General features: G+C 41.1%; 1 protein-coding gene across 1 annotated transcript in view; it reads left to right on the top strand.

Moving 5' to 3' along the window:
- Positions 1 to 17,971, top strand: part of ZC3H7A (zinc finger CCCH-type containing 7A) — a 31,817-nt gene that overhangs the window by 6,352 nt on the left and 7,494 nt on the right. Inside the window, exons 4-19 of the mRNA XM_007939630.2 lie at positions 516 to 674; positions 902 to 982; positions 1,076 to 1,114; positions 1,788 to 1,821; positions 2,307 to 2,590; positions 6,146 to 6,350; positions 7,926 to 7,990; positions 8,701 to 8,887; positions 9,855 to 10,016; positions 10,124 to 10,320; positions 11,013 to 11,113; positions 11,557 to 11,738; positions 12,775 to 12,851; positions 13,484 to 13,617; positions 14,019 to 14,124; positions 16,790 to 16,898. Coding sequence (XP_007937821.1) covers positions 516 to 674; positions 902 to 982; positions 1,076 to 1,114; positions 1,788 to 1,821; positions 2,307 to 2,590; positions 6,146 to 6,350; positions 7,926 to 7,990; positions 8,701 to 8,887; positions 9,855 to 10,016; positions 10,124 to 10,320; positions 11,013 to 11,113; positions 11,557 to 11,738; positions 12,775 to 12,851; positions 13,484 to 13,617; positions 14,019 to 14,124; positions 16,790 to 16,898 — 2,122 coding nt within the window. The remainder of the gene's footprint in view (positions 1 to 515; positions 675 to 901; positions 983 to 1,075; positions 1,115 to 1,787; positions 1,822 to 2,306; positions 2,591 to 6,145; positions 6,351 to 7,925; positions 7,991 to 8,700; positions 8,888 to 9,854; positions 10,017 to 10,123; positions 10,321 to 11,012; positions 11,114 to 11,556; positions 11,739 to 12,774; positions 12,852 to 13,483; positions 13,618 to 14,018; positions 14,125 to 16,789; positions 16,899 to 17,971) is intronic.

The raw sequence follows: 17,971 nt of genomic DNA, 5'->3' as shown, positions 1-17,971 counted from the left end.
TGTGCTTGTAGTTTTCACTATGGATAATCAGTAAAATTAAACCATGAAATTTTGAAAAGTACTTGTGTTCTCACCTTGTTCTTTTCAATGGGCATTCATTGGTGATTTATTTTTTTTCTGGATTCCTCATCACTTAGCCCTTGGGGGATTACATTTCTGTTTGGCGTTTTAATGAGCTCTAAAGACAGATACTTAGGAGGGCATGGGATAAGGCAGGAAACCGAGACCTGGGGTTCTGACCATGTTTGTAGAGCTTTTATTTCCTGAAAATTTGGGGCCTTTATGACCAAATAATAACATTTGTCTGATCTGGGTAGTGGATGCATGGGTGTTCATGTTTGTGGAACTTTCATGTATTTGAAATGTCATAATAAACACAATTTTTCAAAGAAAAGTAATATCATTAACGTTGAGTTCTAAGGGAGGATAATAGGCTGCGATCTTAATTTGTTTGCATTTAGTGCAGGAAATGAAATGCTTAATCGCTGACTTTGTTCTTTGGTCTTAAACTCCAGGGTTTCCATGATAAAGTTTTAGAAGACTGCGATACAGTCCTCAGTGTAAATGCCAGTAACTGCAAAGCTCTGTATCGGAAATCTAAGGCTTTAAGTGATTTAGGAAGATACAAAGAGGCTTATGATGCTGTAGCCAAATGCTCTTTAGCGGTGCCTCAGGTATGAGATCGACATTTCAGTTCATTTGTGTTTGCATCACTGGTTTGCTCATAAACATTTCATTCTGTGTAGAAAAATGACATCTACATTTCTGCTGCAGCCTTCAGCCTGCTTCAATGGGTATAACTGCTGCAGCAAGCTTTGCAACAGGAAATAAGTCATAACTGTGTCTTCTTTATAGTTAGTTCATAGACCCCTCCATTAACCACTTATGCTAACCTTTTCAGGATGACCATGTAATAAAACTTACTCAAGAGCTAGCTCAGAAATTGGGATTTAAAGTGAGGAAAGCATACGTTAGAGCAGAGGTAAGCCAGTGTTGTCCATGTGAGGTATCTTCATTTCATTTTAGAATTTGGAGCCAAGTGTGTTTTTAAACTAGTGTCTTTATTTTATTTCAGCTCTCATTAAAGTCAGTTCCTGGGGATGGGGCTACCAAGGTAAAGTGATTACTTCTATATGAGTCACAATTGAAAAAAAAAAAAAAGGCAAAGGTGAAAGCTTTGGCAATTCTGCTGCTTTTCATATTTTTGGTGTGTTTATTTTTGAGACCTTTTTATTCCTTGAGCATTTAATTGTCCATAGTTTCTTGTCACCTTAAAATAAACACTAAAGTAATATAAGTCTGGGCCAGCATTACCTGAAGGCTGTTTGAGTGTTTTACAGGATATTAATAGAGATTTAGGTATTACTTGTATTTTAAAAAAGTGTTTTGGGGTCAAAGAACAATCTTGGGAATCATTGAGATAAACAAAAATTAAGGAGTTGTTTTTAAACAGTATGTCTTCTTGGAGTTGTTAGTATAGTGATGGCCACATGGGTTGTGGAGTGGGTAATGGCTAGAGTAGGGCCCACACCTATGGCCTTTGAAAGTCCTTCAGGAGAATGGTATTCCACTAACTGTCCTTTGAGAACTGCTACTGCTAGGCTAGGACCTCACTTGACGCCATGTATGAACAGGTTTAAAAATTCCATTTGTTTTTTGGGTTATAATTGGAAGTGAGTCAGATTTCTTTGAAAACCTACATGGTTGTCTTGGAAGGAGTTGTACACACTTCTGTGTAGTGTAGAATCCTGAAAATGTTACGATCCTTTATTTGGTTTAATTTCTAGGCTCTGAACTGTTCTGTGGACGATATCGAGCCAGGTATGTTTTTACCTGTCATCACATTGATACCCTGAAAAGTGCCAGCTGTCGGGTTGATGTTTGTTGCAGTGTTGTTCCATGCGACTGCTGTGTGGTGCTTAGTACTGAAACACGAATAATTTTGAAAATGACCTTTGTGCTTGTGGGTGTGCCAGTGCGTGATTGATAACTGAAGTCAGTAAGGAATCTGTGAGCCCCACCACGGCCTGCCCACTGTCTGGTAGCTGAGCCCAAATGTGTTGCAGACTTTTTAACAAAAAAGGAAAATTTCTCACAATGAACATATCTATTCCTGGATAATACGATTTAGTTTTGCCATAGCTTTTACTGTTTTATCTATAATTGCTTTTACTATTACATCTATTTATTTTATATTTGCTTTCATGTTTTTGCCTAGCTCTTCATTTTGTCTGCTATGATTGGCTATTAGACTAGTATATACTAGTATTATGTAATGAATGAGGGCCTTTTTATTCGTGTTACAGACTTAATAACTCCGAGGCAAGAAGCACTTCCTGTTGTTTCTCTACCTGTATCCAGTTTCCCTCATGAAGTTGGAAGTGAACTGTCCTCAGTTTCTATTATGTCCTTGACTTCTATTTTGCCCTTGCAAGTGGGAGAGAGCTCTCTGCCATCTGCATTGTTGGCCAATGGAGGGAAGAGCCCCTTCACTATGCCTGACGCTTTTTTGGATGATGGTGATATGGTCCTTGGTGATGAAATAGATGACCTCCTCGATTCTGCACCAGAAACTAATGAAAGTGTTATGGTAAATTTCAGTGATAGTCCTTTCCTTTGAAACCAAACCAATTCTGTTGCCATCGAGTTAATTCCAACTCACAGTGACCCTACAGGACAGGATAAGACTGCCCCACAGAGTTTCCAAAGCTGTAATCTTTACAGCAGCAGACTGCCACATCTTTCTTTTGTGGGGCGGGTGGTAAGTTCAAACTACTGACCTTTTTTGGTTAGCAGCCAAGCACTTACCCACTACACGACCAGGGCTCATCCTTGGTAAAGTAGCGGGGTCAGCGTAGAAGACGACCGTCAGCGAGACAGACTTCTGCAGTAGCTGCGGCAGTGGACGCGCACATACCTGCTGTCGTGAGGGTGGCATAGGACTGAGCAATGGTTCCTTCGGTTGCAGGGTCCCTTTAAGGTGGAGTCAACTTGATGGCAAATTTTCCTTTCTTCTGAAGGCGCAGGGTTCATAAGCAGCTCTTGGCCTGAGGGGATGCTTTCAGCTTGGCCTAGGGACTAAATTTTAGGTGTCTTACATTGAAAATTACTTTGTCCTTCTCTGTTGGTAGCTGGCTAATTTGGTCTTTATTTTTAAAAATATTATAAAAACACACCCAGCAAAATCAACAGTTTTTACACAGAATGTTCAGTGACCTTGGTTACATTCTTCACATTGTGTAACCTTCTAGTTTGGTCATTTTTGAAGTGGAAAAAAACAAACATGCTATCTAGTAATTAGCCAATTTTTCTGTAACTTATACTGGAATCAGATTATGGAAATGAAAGACGTGGTATTTAAGGAAAAATAAATTTTTGTGCTTTTAAAGACTTTGATTCTTAAGGGATGATTCTTCAGTCACCGTAAGTATAACGCGAGGCTTGGCTGCTGGCGAAATATGGCTTGCTGCCTGTTCTGTTGTTGTTCCTTTTTTTTTTTTGATTGTTATAAAAATATATATAACACTGCATTTTGCAATTTAGTATCTGCTGCCTGGTTTTTCTATGGCCTGTGAACTGAGAATGGCATTTCCCTTTTTGAAATGGTTATGAAAGAAAGAAGAAGAAAAAAATGTATATTTTATCATTTACTATTTTTATTTGGACAACACATATGAACAAAATACCTTCTGTCAGAATCCTCTTTTATAATTTCATTTAATGTATAAAGACAGGATGGGGTGGTAACTCAGGTCACTAGTATGTATAAATATAAAGCAGATTGGACTGTTGTCAAGATGAGCATCTTGGACTGTTCCGGATCAGGTACCTGCTGTGGCAGAGCACCCAGCCTGCCCAGAGCGGGGAGCACCGTGCTCAGGCCTGTCTGCAGACTGACAGCGCATTGGCTTCTGTAATTACAGCTGCGGAATAGAACTCTGCAGTGAGGCAGGGTGTGGAGCTAGACCTGACAGCCAGAGCTTGCTTCTTCACTAACCAAGCAGAGGCGTTCGTCATCTTAATTCTGAAACTATTACATTTTACAGAACGTGACAACGACTTACAGTGTTAGCTAAAACAGCATTTGAAGGAAGAATGTTTGTGGCATGTGAGAATTATGTAAAACTTAAATTCCCGTGTCCTGGATAAAGATTTCCTGGAAGACACGGTACCCGCCGGTTGTGTGTTCTCTGTGGTTGCTGTTGAACTGCGGCAGCAGAGTTGAGCAGTTACAACGCAGACCATGTGGCTCACACAGCCTACAGTATTTATTATCTGACTCCTCACAGAAAAGTGTTTGCTGTCCTCTGCCATAAAGCACCTTAGACTAGAAGGAGCAGCAGTAGGAAGGGGATGACGACAGAGGTGAGGTGAGGGAGAGGGAGAAATGCGGAGTTGGTTTCCAGGGATGGTGAAATGGACGATGACTTTGTGGGGCTGACTGTGGAAAGACGTGTACATAAGAAGCAGAGAAGCATCTTCATCAAAAGGGGGAAGGTGGAGAACAGAATTAAAGCCAAGGACTCCTGGCTTTTTGGAGTCACAGAGGCTAGATGAATCTCTGAAACTATTGCCCTGAGATCATCTTTAAACCTTAAACCAGGAATAGCCCCTGGATTCTTCTTAAAACTCAACTCAGCAGTACTTTAGCTCAGGTAGTAAAGAATAGTGCCTTGAGCACTGTGCTCTTTTAAGCTCTGTCTCAATGGGGTCACATTGACAACGGCAACTGGGAAGGCGAGATCAGAACCTTAGGGAGCAGTGAGCTGGAGCTAATGGGGGAGAAACAGCTCAGAAAAGGAGGGTGAAAAGGGAGGCCCAACGCGAAGAATGTCATCATTGTCACACAGTCATCCATGTGGGAACTGTTCAGTTAGCGTATGTTCTGGGTATACTGTCAACATCAAACAAAAACATAAATTATAAAAACGAAAAAGCAGACAGACCTGGGTTTGAATCTTTTTTTTTTTTTTTTAATGTGTTGAAAATACACATTACAACATTTGCCAGTTCAATGTTTTTATTTTTAATTGTGATAAACATATATGTGACAAAACATTGGCTATTTCGATGTTTTTCATATGTCCAATTCAGTGATATTTATGGTCCAGTGAAGGTGGGAAATAAGTCATGTAGATGAAACATGTAACATTTGGATTAAAACAATATTAGAAGCTATACAACATGATGAAACTAATTAATGCCACTGAATTGTATATGTTAAAAGGTGTTGAATGGCAAATTTTTTCATATATACACACATACATACATATATATATATATATACATACATATATATATATATATATATATATATATATGTATATACACTCACCACAATTAAGAAATGAAAAACAGAGACATTAGACATGATACCTTGGTCCATTTTAAAGCTTTGCTGGAATCTGTTGAGAGTTTTAATTGTGTTGAAGATACACAGTACAGCATTGGCCAGTTCAGTTTTTACACGTCTAATTCAGTCACTGATGACGTTCTCCCCTTGTGCCACCATCGTTAGTGTCTTCCCAACTGACTCCACCACTATAACATAAACAGTGAATTAATTTTTATTTAAACTTTGTAACATTCCATGATTGCCCAATGTAATAATCTTATCTTCAGTGTTTTCTTGTGTTTTTAGTGAAGGTTTAAACAGCAGTTGAGGTTCCCAGGCAACAAGGGCTACACACAAGTTGTTCTGTGACATTGGTTACAAACCTCACAGTGTGTGGACGTCCTCATTACTTCTAGTTGTTCTGTTTCCATTCATTTAGTTTTCCTGCTCCTTTACATTCTCACCTTTGTGTTAAAGTCATTGTTGACCATTTGGTCTCATAGGTGATTTTCTAAAGGAACACAGCATGTTATTTTTAAGCCAATCTCTTACTTAGTTACAAGGTGACTTAAGGGCCTGATTTCAGTTCAAGGTTTAAAGAGTATCAGACAGTAAGTAGTCTTGGGGAGTCCAAGAGTCTCACCCAGCCTAGTAAGTCTGGTTTTTTTTAAGGAATTTGAGGTTCTGTGCCCCGTTTTTCCCATTCTGTCAGTGCCTACCAGTTGTGGCCCCAGTGTAACAATCTGTTAGAAGTAGCTCAGTCTTGGGGCCGAGCTTCGTGAAGTTTCATCTCCCTCTTTTCTTCTCCAGCCATCAGCACTGGTCAGAGGACCCCTTCCTGCGGCCGCCAGCGTCTCTCCTAGTATGTTCTCAGCATCTCTGTTAGGAACCTTGCATGTCGATGCAAGATACGCTCCTCCACCCACCTTTTCAGAGTTGTATCCACCTGTGACTTCATCCTTAGGAGACTTTTGTTCTTCTTTGAATTCATTTTCAATGAGTGAATCCAAACGAGGTAAGAATCGAACCAAAATTATAAATAGTTGCCATTAGTTAAAAAAAAAAAATTGTTTGTGATGATTTAATAGATCTTAGGAAGCAGATGTTTGAATGATTTTCCTCGTAGCTGAAAATGCAAAGACCAAGCCTTTAGTTTAAATTCACCTGGACTGCACCTGTGCCATTCTGGGGATCCAGAAGCAAAGGCTGGAGAAGAGGCATATATGTGGCATAGTCTTTATAGAGGAGAGTCTGTGAGGCTGGGTGTCTGTATTGTTTTGGGGTGGAATTACTTTTCATGTGTTCTCCAAGGAAAGCATATCTCATGGTAAAGTCTTTAAGATAGGTTCTCTTTCTAAACTCTGAACTAGACAAACATTAACTTAAGTCTAGTGGGTTCAGTGTGTTGAATGATAACAATTAAATCCGTTTATTTTAGGCTTTGTCCACTGAGTTCAGCAAACTGTGGCAGATGCCTTTATTTTTCAGTGGATCACTGTATTTTCAATCTGACTTCTGTTTCCATAACCCTAGGTTGAATTTATACTTTAAAAAACAATATTAAAAACTCTTCTATTTTTCCAAGGCATTGTTACATGATTAATTGATTAATTGATTGAAAAAATTAACGTGGGAGGCAGGAGGACTGAGTAAAAATAATTGAGTGGTTGTTATTATTAATAGGTACCATCGAGTCGTCTCTGACTCATAGCGACCCTGTGTACAACAGAACGGAGCACTGCCCAGTCCTGTGCCAGCCTCACAATCCTTGCTATACCAGAGCCCATTGTTGCAGCCACTGTGTCAATCCATCTCATTGAGGGCCTTCTTCTTTTTCGCCGACCCTCCACTTTACCAAGCATGATATCCTTCTCTAAGGAATGGGCCCTTATGACAACATGACCAAAGTAGGTGAGACGAAGTCTGGCCATTCTCGCTTCCAAGGAGCATTTTACCTGCACTTCTTCCAGGACAGATTTGTTAGTTGTTAATTCAGTGGTAGCCCAAGAAAAAGGGAATCGAACCTTACCAATTGTAAAAAGAAAGATATCCCGCTTGGTAAAGTGCAGGGTCAGCGCAAAAGGGGAAGGCCCTTAACAAGGTGGGTTGGCACAGTGGCTGCAATGATGGGCTCAGGTGTAGATTGTGAGGCTGGCACAGGACCGGGCAGTGTCTCGTTCTGTTATACACAGGGTCGCTATGAGTCGGAGACGACTCGATGGCACCTAACAACAAACAATGTCAGTTGTTTAATGTTCTGGTGACTTCCTGCTTCATATATTTTAAAGGAGAGGCTCTTTTCCCATTTTGAATTTGGATTATTTTCTTCATCTTTTTAAGTCCTATTTGGTGGCCCTTGCCTTAGCTTAATTCTCTGAGGATGGCTCTTTCACTGACATCTGTTTGACCAAGGGTTGTTTATGCCCTTGGTGCTAGGGAAAAGGAAAAACCCCCCTTTTTAGTGTCAGTAACGAAAAGAAAGTACTGGGCAAGTAATGTGGGAAAAGCCACGCGCAGGAAGCTGCTAAGCCCTGAGTTCTTATTTCATGATTAGGCTGCAAAGGCCTGTTGACCGTTTTTCTCATTTTAGATCTGTCCACCTCGATTCCTCGAGAGGGAGCACCTCTTAACAACAACAGTTCTTCCCCTTTACTTGTAAGTGCCACTTCCTCTTTGTAAATGCCTTGCTGCAACTGGAACCAGGTCTTCTGCTTCAGTAACGGTCTCCCTTCAACTTTGTGGGTGCTCTGGGAAATGGTGTTATAATAAGACTTATCTGGGACATCCAGTAATAAATGTTCTTTGTTTAAGGCTGGATTTGCTGTAGTCAATGACTCGTTAGTGCAGGCTGGGAGAGGCTTTAGCACAGCATAAAACAAAGCCAGGCTAGGTAAGCTCAGAGCACATAACTGTATAGTGCTGAAACAAAACAATTGCCTGTTATTGTTGACAGCTCATGGAGGATTGAGAAATAACCTGCAGTGTAACAAGAGGAAAATGTACAGACGTAGTCTTTAATATAGAAGAGCAGGGAGATGGGCTATTATTGTCTTCAGTCTGTGAAGACTCTTAATTTTCAGATCAGTTCCATTTCCTTTTTTAGTGGTGGGGCCCTGGTGTCACTGTGGTTAAGGCATTGGGCTGCAAACCAAAAGGTTGAACCCACCAGCCGCTCCCAGGAGAAAAATGAGAGTCTCCTTCCATAAAGGTTTAAGCTTTGGAAACCATATGGGCAGCTCTGCTCTGTCCTCTAGGGGCGCTATGAGCTGGAATCAACCCGGCGGCCGTGGATTTGGTTTGGTTCTGGTTCTTCAGTGCAATGCAATATTGTTGGCTATGTGTTTTATTTCTTATTCCTCCTGCAGATGAATGGACCAGGTAGTTTGTTTGCTCCTGAGAGTTTCCTGGGAATTTCAAGTCAGTCTAGAAATGACTTTGGAAACTTTTTTGGATGTGCAGTTACTAAACCATCTCCACCAGTGATTCCAAGACATCCCCTTGAAGGAACCCATGAGTTGAGACAAGCTTGCCAGACCTGTTTTACCAAAACAGGTCAGCATCAAAGGAGCAGATAGTATTAAACTAATGAGTAACCTGGAAGTTCTTAGGAATTTGTAAATACACGTGAAAAACACCAGCATTTGTGACTCTTAGTCTCTGTTTTGTTGAGTTCTTTCTACGAAGCCTTGCTGTTGAGATGGGGCCTCTGGAGGTTATTAGGATAAGTCTCTGCTCTGATTTGATACAGTTTTATGTATAGAACCGTGTGGGGCAGGATATTGACCTGGTTTGGGAAACTTATTGAAATTTTTAGCAGCTCTGGTGGCGTAGTGCCTAAGGCATTTGACTGCTAACCAGAAGGCTGGCGGTTCAGACCCACCAGCCATTTCTCGGAAGGAAGGTTGGGCAATCTACCTCTGTAGTGATACCGCCTTGGAAACCCAAGGAGGGGTCACTATGAGTCAGGTCCTACTCAACGGCACATAACAACAACAACATTGAAATTTTTAAGAAATTCTTTAGTTGTGAGTATATGTTAAAGAATTTGATAATTTTCAAATAGATAAAGAATTGTACAAAAAGCATTATAAGGACTATATATCTCTATCTATAAAAAAACTTATTAAAATACTTTTTGTTGCCAGGTTTCTTAATTTTACCTCTAAATTAAGTGATATAAACCCACATTTTTCTGAATTGGAACCAACTTCATTTTCTTTCTTAATTTTATGTTTACTAATGTTCTTGACATTTATAAGCCATCAAAATTCTTATCCACTTGTTTTCCTAATTGTTAAATAAGGCTGTGTTGTCGGGGGACTTTTATTATTATCTGCCAAAACTGCATAAACAGTAAAAAAATCTGCTTTAGCGGCTTGTTTACATATCAGGAGGGTTGTGAAGATAGGATTTTTGTGGGAATTTAGCAGTTAAAGTGCATATACTCACGTCCGCTTGTAAATGTGTCTGTAAAGTGAACATTTTGTTATATGAGGAATTCTCTTTACATCTTTTTCAGGTCCTAAGTTAATGGATTTCACATACAATGATAATATAGATCATAAATGTAAGAAAGATATTTTAATTGGTAGGATAAAGAATGTTGAAGATAAATCATGGAAAAAAATACGTCCGAGACCAACAAAAACAAATTATGAGGGACCATATTATATATGTAAAGGTATTTACTTTAATTATTTAGTGTTGCCCTAAACATGTTTCATATCCCTTGGCTTGGAGAAAGCAATGTCTACATTTTGAATGTCTTTGAATCCCCTGTCTTTTTAGATGTTGCTGCTGAGGAGGAGTGTAGATATTCAGGCCACTGCACATTTGCTTACTGCCAAGAAGAGATTGATGTCTGGACGCTGGAGCGAAAAGGGGCCTTCAGTCGAGAGGCTTTCTTTGGTGGCAATGGAAAGATAAACCTGACAGTATTCAAACTCCTCCAAGAGCATCTTGGAGAATTTATATTCCTTTGTGAGGTGCTTTTTCCAAGACTTATTTTTTGCTGCAAAATTGTTGATAGTTTCTGACTCGCAAGTCTTGGCATATGAAGTACTTAGTCCTGGCATGTAGTGAGCACTCGCTTAGTAAATGGTAGCTACGATTATTATCACAATAAGGAGCCTTGTGGTGAAGTGGTGACACACTTGGCTGCTAACTGACAGGTCAGCAGTTCAGACCTACCCAGCTGCTCTATGGGAGAAAGATGAGGCACTCTGCTTCCATAAAGATTACAGCCTTGAAAACCCTATGGAGCAGTTATGCTCTGTCCCACAGGGTCACTATGAGTAGGAATCAACTCTGTGGCCCCCAACAACAGCATTACTATGAAATAGAATAGTAATATCCAGACTTCATCGTTGTTGTTGTTTGTCGTCGAGTCGGCCCCGACTCACAGCGACCTCTCCTTGGGTTTCCGAGGCAGTATCATTAGTCGGAAGTAGAATTGCCCAACCTTCCTTCCGAGGAGTGGCTGGTGGGTTTGAACCACCAGCCTTCTGGTGAGCAGTCAAGTGCCTTAGGCACTATGCTACCAGAGCTCCTTAGTGAATGTTAATTAGTATAAGCACATAATGATATTGAAACTAAAGGAACATTATTCTGGGCACAAAATGTATATTTTGTATTATTTGTATTTTTTGTGATGATCCCTGTTCTCTCTCTATTCCAGAAATGTTTTGATCATAAACCTAGAATGATAAGTAAAAGGAATAAAGATAATTCTACTTCCTGTTCTCACCCGGTTACAAAGCATGAATTTGAAGACAATAAGTATGTTGGTAGTTTCTAATTTTGAAAATGACGCCATAGAATCTTTCCCTAGAAACCACTCATCCTGTCTGCTCAGGCATCCCCCTATCTTCTTGTTTTTGTTGTTTGGAAGAAAGACAATTTAAAAATGTCTCTTAGTAGATATGATTGAGAATAAGAAATGAATTATAAAATTGATTACTTAATACAGAAAAGTATTCTTGTATAACTTATCAGTATATGGCTTTACATTATATGGTTTAAACTATAATTATCTCCTGCCTACCTCCAGCAAATCCAACAATTGCATACAGTGATTTATTTTCTTGGCTAAATATTTAAATTGTATTCTCAGTCTAGACGTTGACATTTTATATCTGTAGCTATATCTGTATGTATGTTCTTTTTCATTTGATAAAGCTATGACAGGATAATATTAATCTTCCATTCCGTTTTCATCTTAGGTGCCTTGTCCACATTTTGCGAGAAACAACAGTAAAATACTGCAAAATACGTTCTTTCCATGGTCAGTGTCAGCTTGATCTCTGCCGACATGAAGTTCGATATGGCTGTTTAAGAGAAGATGAGTGCTTCTATGCACACAGTCTTGTGGAATTGAAAGTATGGACAATGCAAAGTGAAACAGGTGGGTTTGTGTATGACAGAGCTGTGTCTATTGGAGAGTAGTCAGGTTGAGAGCAGTGTGGATGAAACAGTACTTCAGAGACCTTCCCCATCCATCTTATGTGGCAACACTGTTGATTTTGTCTTTGTCTTTAAACTGTGGTGTTGTTAAGGTGCCATCGAGTTGACCTGTCTCATGGCGACCCTGTGTGACAGAGTAGAACTGCCCCAGAAGGTATTCTGGGCTGTAATCTTTGCAGGAGTAGATTGCCACGTCTTTCTCCTGAGGATCTGCTGGGTAGGTTAGCAGCTGAGCACTTACCCTTACACTGTCAGGGTGCCTTTAAACTAATTAACCAGAAAAACCAAACTCACTGCCGTCGAGTTGGCTCTGACTCATAGTAACCCCTCCTTGGGTTTCTGAGGAGGTATCACTATGGAAGTAGATTGCCCGATCTTCCTTCCAAGGAGTGGATGGTGGGTTTGAACCTCCAGGCTTCTGGTTAGCAGTCAGATGCCTTTGGCACTATGGCACCAGAGCTCCCTTAAACTAACCAGTTACTTAAAATTTTAGCGTTACCTGTTTGGAGTGTGGGCTCACGTAATTAATTGTTGATACAAGCTCCTACCTGTAATGTGAGTTTGTGGGACAGAAAGATTGCTCAGCAGGCATAAAGAGCTAGCTTTGTTTGTAGATACCCTCTTTTGAAAAAGACGTATGTGATCTTCATTCAGGAGCTGTGGTGGCACAGTGGTTAAAGCACTTGGCTGCTAACTAAAACGTTGGTGGTGTGAAGCCAGCAACCAGTCTGTGGGAGAAAGATGAGCAATGTGCTTCCGTAAAGACTGACTCTGTGGGCGGTTTCTCTCTGTCCTCTAGGGGCGCTGTGAGTTGGAATCTACTCGATGGCAGTGGGTGTGGTTGGGGACCTTCCTTCATCTGTGGCGATGGATTAGGCTACATGAGAACAGTTGGGCTGGGTTCTCCAAGTTAACTGTGACAGAGGGTGGAGGCTTGTTATCTGTATCATCTAAAGGATGGTTTCTGCATCTCCCAGGTATCTCGCACGATGCTATTGCTCAAGAATCTAAACGATATTGGCAAAATTTGGAAGCAAATGTGCCGGGGGCTCAGGTATTTTCTCTTCTGTACTTGCCGCATGCGGTGTCCTTTCTAGAATGGGCTGATGGAGGTTGCTTGGTGGTGGTCGTTTAGTGCGTAAAGTCCAGTTACCGTCATAATGTTTATTGAGTTGAATAATTCCTGTGTGGAAAAAGAAAGGTTCTGAATTTTAGTTGCTCATTATAAACAAATTCTTAGACCTCCCCCAATACCTGCCAAGAGCGTAGGATCCTGTTCTTATCCTGCCTAATGGGCATAGCACTTGGGATCTTGGGCTGCGGGGTTTATTGGGGTGAGGGAAATGGATTGTATTTGCACTTTCCCTTCCCATCTCTCGTGACTTGTTTATCTAGCACCCTCCTTCCCCAAAAAATATATTCTAGTCATTACTCCCAGAGCTGACTCATCAATTGTGGTTTGGCACCTTTCACCTGCTTTACCACCTCCTCCAGTGTTTGGGGACCAGCTGGAGGTTTAATGATCAGAGTATGTATATAGTAATGGTCAAGTCATCAAACCTGAGGAAAAACAGAACCCGTGTGTGCTATTGGGAAGAAAGAAAAACAAAGGATGCAATTCATTATTTTGTTCTCAGAAAGCTGGTTTCCTGTTAAGAATTAACACTAATCTGTTGATTGTTCAAGGTACTTGGCAACCAAATTATGCCTGGATCTCTTAATATGAAGATAAAATTTGTATGTGCTCAGTGTTTGAGAAATGGGCAAGTCATTGAGCCTGACAAAAACCGAAGATACTGCAGCGCCAAAGCCAGGCATTCGTAAGTAGCTTGTGTGGGGACCACGCCTGTTTCATAGCTGTCCTCTTCAGAGGTGTAATATCCTACTTGTAAGAAGAACTTTGGAGGTTTTAAAGAGAGCAGAGGAATGTAGCTAATTAAGGAGTAAATACAAAGCACAAAGAAAGAGATTTCTTAGAATTTAATAGCTAAGAACTCAGCCGGGTTTCTTCCTGTCTTTGATCAGTCCTGTGTTTAGGGTTCCTAGGGATTGCTTGTAAATACCAACAGGGAGCAAGATAATTACAGATTCCTAAGGCGTCTCTTTTAGAAGGGTTGAGGAAAAAAATCTCCGATTCTTCAGGTACAGACTTCGTACCTTTTCCTTGATATTGTGCCTTTTCCCCGTGTGTCTTTGTTTTTCTGAACTCCATTTTTCTTAGGTGGACCAAAGATCGCCGTGCGATGAGAGTGATGTCTATTGAACGTAAGAAGTGGATGAACATCCGTCCTCTCCCCACAAAGAAACAAATGCCTTTACAGTTTGATGTACATACGTAATTTTTAAGCCAATTTTTTTTTAACTAGGCATTTCAAATCATTAGAAAGTAGTAGTAATTCAGATTGAAACGCAAGCCTTATGAACAGTGCTCATGAGTAGTAATGACATTTAAATGGTTCCTCTCTTGTTTTCCTCTCCCTTTAGTACGTGTGTGTTTCTATAACCGTTTTCATATTGGTTGGAATTGTATGAGTTACCGGGAAAAAGTCCTAAGTGAAAGAATCCCAACAAAGTTAGGAACATAACATAACTTACTTCTCGGAGGGAATGAGAGAGAATTTCATGTGATTTTGATTGCTCACTTTGGGATCAAACCCAAGGCCTCGTGTGTTGTTACAAATATTGTTAATGAGTTTGCCTTCATCACACTGGGTTTCTTTCCCTGAAGCAGTGGAGAGTAGCTCAAAGGTACCCAACTTTATAAGACTTTCTGAAAGTAACCCAAAAAGAGAGTCTTCGGTGTGAGAGGAGTATGTCCCTCAAAAACCTGGAGCATGGAAATGAAATACCACACCAAATTAAAGTTAGGGTGATGTTTCATCAGTGCCATGGGACGTCACATCCGGGTGCAGGGCCCTACATGTTCTTGAAGACATTCGTGCACTGTCCCATCCGAGCACACCGTTTGAGCTGTCTGTTGACTTTGCCTCTTCACAAGAGAGTCTGGAGAGAGGATAGAGGTGTGTGAGCCATGGACAGGCAGATTAATTGCCCATTGCCCAGAATACCTTGCTGTTTTCTTAAACTTATACAAGTTAAGAGGTCAGTCTTTGCAAGGTGGTGGTGTGTGGGTGTGTCATCCACAGTGGTTTTAGATGCACTTGGGTGGCTTCATCAGCAAGTTGTAGGTATTGCAAGAGGCAGAAGAGAAGGTTCATTGGAATGGGGCGTATCTTGTGCTTTAAAAGATAATGGAGATAATGGTGTGTCTGGGACTTTGGTAAAAGTGGGACTGAGAAGAGCTCTAGTTCCCAAGTTTTCTTGAATGTGAATGCGATGTCCTGCTGTGTGTTACAGGCACTTACTTCCTCTTTATTTTTCTACCATGATAGGTATTGCTGAGGGCTCCCTTTTCTAAAAGAAGAAATAATGCTCTGTGTGTGTAGACAGTGTGTTGAGGTGGACATGTGGGCTTCAGAGTCTGCCAGAAAGGCCCCAGTCAGGTTATTCAGCCTCCGTTTGTTCATCTGTAAATGGACATTATTAGGCTGCAGGGGTGATGACAGGCAACAATCTTATCTAAAAACCCAGCACAGTGCCCGGCCTTCTCCTTTGTCTTCTCCTCTCCCGGCTCCTTATCAGCAAGCTTTGAAAGCCTAGGAAAAGTTTTCTCTGGTAATACCTGACGAGGTGCCTTGCGGAGTTCAGCTGGATACAAAAGTCAGTCACTGGGATGCTTTATTGACAGCTAAGAATTAAAGGCAGGGAGTCATCGACATTGGTCCAAAGGCAGAACAGGGCAGTGCTAGGGCTACGATGGCTTTTAGATTTTAGCTAAGCATTTCGTCTTATGTCAGAAAACTGATATATAGGGCCAGCTCCTGTTGAAACACAAATGAACTAACATAAGCCAGTAAGTAAGTAGCTGTTCTAGAATCCATGCCATATAAAGACAGGTATATCAATGATGGTGAAGGATGAGCTGTCTGGGTGATGGAGGTGTCTTGGTTCTGGTAGGCATGGCTCTGAGGGAAGCCTGTAGTCTCTGTCCCTGTATCTTCCTGCCAGTATCACTTTATTTGCTTTGTTAAACAAAAGTATAAAACAGGAAGAGATGTTATTTGAAAGCTTCCTAACTCGGTGGCCTGGTTAGTGTAATAATTATTTTCAGATAATTCGTATCTGGTGAGTTAGGAAAGGAGCCCTGGTGGCACACTGGTTAAGTGCCACCAGCTGCTCTGCAGGGGCTGGGGGTGGGGAAGATTTGGTGATCTGCTGCCGTAAAGATTACAGCCTAGGAAACCCTACGGGGCAGTTCTACTCTGTCACATGGGGTCACTGTGAGTTGGAATGAATTTGAACAACAGTGAGTCATGACTGAGGTTAGCTGCCATTATTCCGAGGAGGTATCTCTACAGAAGTAGATTGCCCAATCTTCCTTCTGAGGAGTGGCTGGTGGGTGGGTTTGAACTGCCAGCCTTCTGGTTACCAGTCAGATGCCTTAGGCACTATGCCACCAAAGCTCCTTATTGATTATAAGTGAGTTAAATTTCTGAGATTTTTCTGACACGGCTTAGTAGCCTATGGAGTAGTTTGCAGTTTCTTGACAGTTTAGTGAACACGACATGGGGGGAGTTTGGGTGTGATGAGGCAAGGGGCTCTCATGGCAGAACGCTGGGTAAAGGCACACTCCCGACTGAGTGGGTTTCTAGACGTTTTCCTGTGAGAAAATGCCCTGGGCTCCAGTTCCATACTTCACTCTCTTTTGAACATTTTATTTCTTTTGATATTTGGAGATAGAAAGTTTAATTACTGTTTTCTGTGTGTTGGCTTATAATCCATTTCAGTGGATCTGAAAAATCGTATTTAGGATTATATTACTAAGCATTAGCATGGATAAAAATGCTTATCCTGCCTAAATATAAAAATTAGGTACTTTTACTAAGGGTGCACTGTCTTAAGTATTGTACTTTTTTTTTTTTCTTAATGCAGCTGTGTAATCATGTGGCTTCTGGGAAAAAGTGTCAGTACGTTGGAAACTGTTCCTTTGCTCACAGTCCCGAGGAGCGAGAAGTGTGGACTTATATGAAAGAGAATGGAAGTGAGTTGATGTTTTAACTGTGTCTTCAATGGCTGTGAAATCCTTCTCCCCTGGAAGTTTCTTTCCTCTGTAAATACGCTAGCTTACTGTGGACACAGAAAGCACTTTGCATTCTAAACCATTGCACTCTGTCTCACTGGTAGCTGTTAGATGGTGATGGTTGCTGGGAAATGTGGCCAGAGCCTCAGCGGAGTACAGTCTGGCGTCCGATTTGTGCTTGGTTTGGTCAGGTTTGGATGTGAGTATGTAGGCCTGCATCCTGTGATGAAGTAGATGTGTTTCTCGAGAGTCATCTGGGGACATCAGTTCTTCCATGATTGTTTATGCCAGACTGACTGTTCTGTTTGAATAACCAAGCCTAAACCTACTGATACCAAGTCAATTCCAATTCACAGATAGGACAGAGTAGAACTGCCCCACTGGGTTTCCAAGGCTGTCATCTTTATGGAAGCAGACTGCCTCATTTTTCTCTCATGGAGTTGTGGGTGGGTTTGAATGCTGACTTTTCAGTTAGCAGCAGCAGCCAAGTGCTTAACCAGTGTGCTACCAGAGCTCCTCAGTTGTGAATAATCACCCCACTAAATTAAGCAGATTAGAATTTGGGATTTTAAAGAAGGCCTTGCTTTTAGAATGAGCCGCAGTGCAAAGATCCAAGGAGAAAATGTGTATCTTGGTCAAATTTCAGTTTTATTGTGGGAGTCTTGGAGAGGTGTCTCAGACCACCTTTCACCTTGACCATAAAACAGTCACTACGAGGATCATTGTTCTTTAAACTGATGGAAATGCTTAAGATCAGCTCTCTGTGGACCATGAGACCAATCAGATTTAAGGCTGGGTGCCTGCATTGTTCTACCTGCAGATAAACTCTGGACTCCTCCCTAGCTGTCTTGCCTTGGGGTAAGGACCCTTAGGCCAGCCTTACTGAAGATATCCTTACATATCATTGTTCTTGTGATGTTTCCTGCTACCACTGATCTTAATGAAGAGAAATTTCTCCCCTACCTCCATGACCCTGAGACCAGAAGAACTAGATGGTGCCCAACTACCCCTGCCAACCACTCTGGAAGAGATCA

The sequence above is a fragment of the Orycteropus afer genome, unplaced genomic scaffold (genome assembly GCF_000298275.1).
Source record: "Orycteropus afer afer isolate SDZICR_OR568_19922 unplaced genomic scaffold, OryAfe1.0 scaffold00061, whole genome shotgun sequence".
NCBI lineage: Eukaryota > Metazoa > Chordata > Mammalia > Tubulidentata > Orycteropodidae > Orycteropus > Orycteropus afer.
The sequence above is the reverse complement of the archived record's forward strand: the minus strand, read 5'-3'. Positions and strand labels throughout refer to the sequence as shown.